The 1094-nt window shown below is 41.7% G+C and overlaps 1 protein-coding gene across 1 annotated transcript; it reads right to left on the reverse strand.

The window, feature by feature from the left end:
- Positions 1–5: 5 nt before the first annotated feature.
- LOC107682737 (probable polyketide synthase 16) lies at positions 6–1088 on the reverse strand (the record flags this gene model as incomplete). Its single annotated transcript, XM_016478896.1, has 1 exon — positions 6–1088. A coding segment is annotated over one exon (1083 nt), but the record flags the coding sequence as incomplete, so codon positions are not given.
- Positions 1089–1094: the final 6 nt, after the last annotated feature.

Raw genomic sequence — 1094 nt, forward strand, 5'->3', positions numbered from 1 at the left:
CGCCATTACAGGTATGTGGAGTTGCTCTCATCTTCACTCTGATATTCGTCTACACGGTTCTCCTCCAGCATTTTGATGAGCGTTGACAGTGTGTTGTTTGGGTCCAGCAGAGTCACTAGAGGGACATTCACACCTCTATCACTGAAGATAAGATTCTGCAGAGTCATGGCTAACATTGAGTCAATGCCTAAATCGAAAAGGTGAACATCATCATTCAGCTCATCCACCTCAACACCAGTTGTTTCACTAATCAAGAACCTCACATAATCATGTGGTGAGGATGATGTCATGGGTTGCTCAGGTCTAGACATGTTTGCTCCAGTTTTATTCATGGCTTCCTCTCCAATTTTAAACAACCGCATCTTTAATGACTTGTTCTGACTGAATATGTTATTCCAGTTGTTTTTAAAACTGAATTTGCATATGACCTGTTGAGGTTTGTTGATCAAGAGGCACTGCTCAAGACTTTCATGGATTTCTGGAATCTCCAAAAGCATGATTCCCTTTGCCTCCAGAAATCTTTGAAAATTGACTTTATTCAACAGAAGACCAAGATTCAAAGCCCCCCAATTAATGGACTGTCCACAAAGCCCAATGTTTCTGCGGTACTGACAGAAAGTGTCCATGAATGTATTAGCCGCAGCATAATTAGTTTGTGAGGCATTGCCAATGAAGGCAGAGATGGAGGAATAGCACACAAAGTAATCCATATTGCATTGTATGGTAGCACGGTGAAGGTTAATCACTCCATTTACTTTTGGCCTCATAACTTTCTCATAAAGAGATTTGTCAAGATGTTCAATCAGCCCATCATGCAGGACAACTGCACTGTGAAATACCCCTTTGATGGGACTCGATGGAAAAAGTTTTCCAATATTAACAATTGTCTGGTCCACTTGCTCAGATACAGAAACATCACATGGCAGAGACTTAATGGTAGAACCCCAGCGGCTACTGACCTGACATATCTCTTGTTGCATCTGAGGGTTTGGATTACTCCTAGACAGAATGACAATGTTCCCTCCTCCTTTTTGAGCAATGAACTTTACTGTCTCAAATCCCAACCCTGTTAGACCACCTGTGACAATATAGAC

The sequence above is a fragment of the Sinocyclocheilus anshuiensis genome, unplaced genomic scaffold (genome assembly GCF_001515605.1).
Source record: "Sinocyclocheilus anshuiensis isolate Anshui unplaced genomic scaffold, SAMN03320099.WGS_v1.1 C32539954, whole genome shotgun sequence".
Lineage (NCBI taxonomy): Eukaryota > Metazoa > Chordata > Actinopteri > Cypriniformes > Cyprinidae > Sinocyclocheilus > Sinocyclocheilus anshuiensis.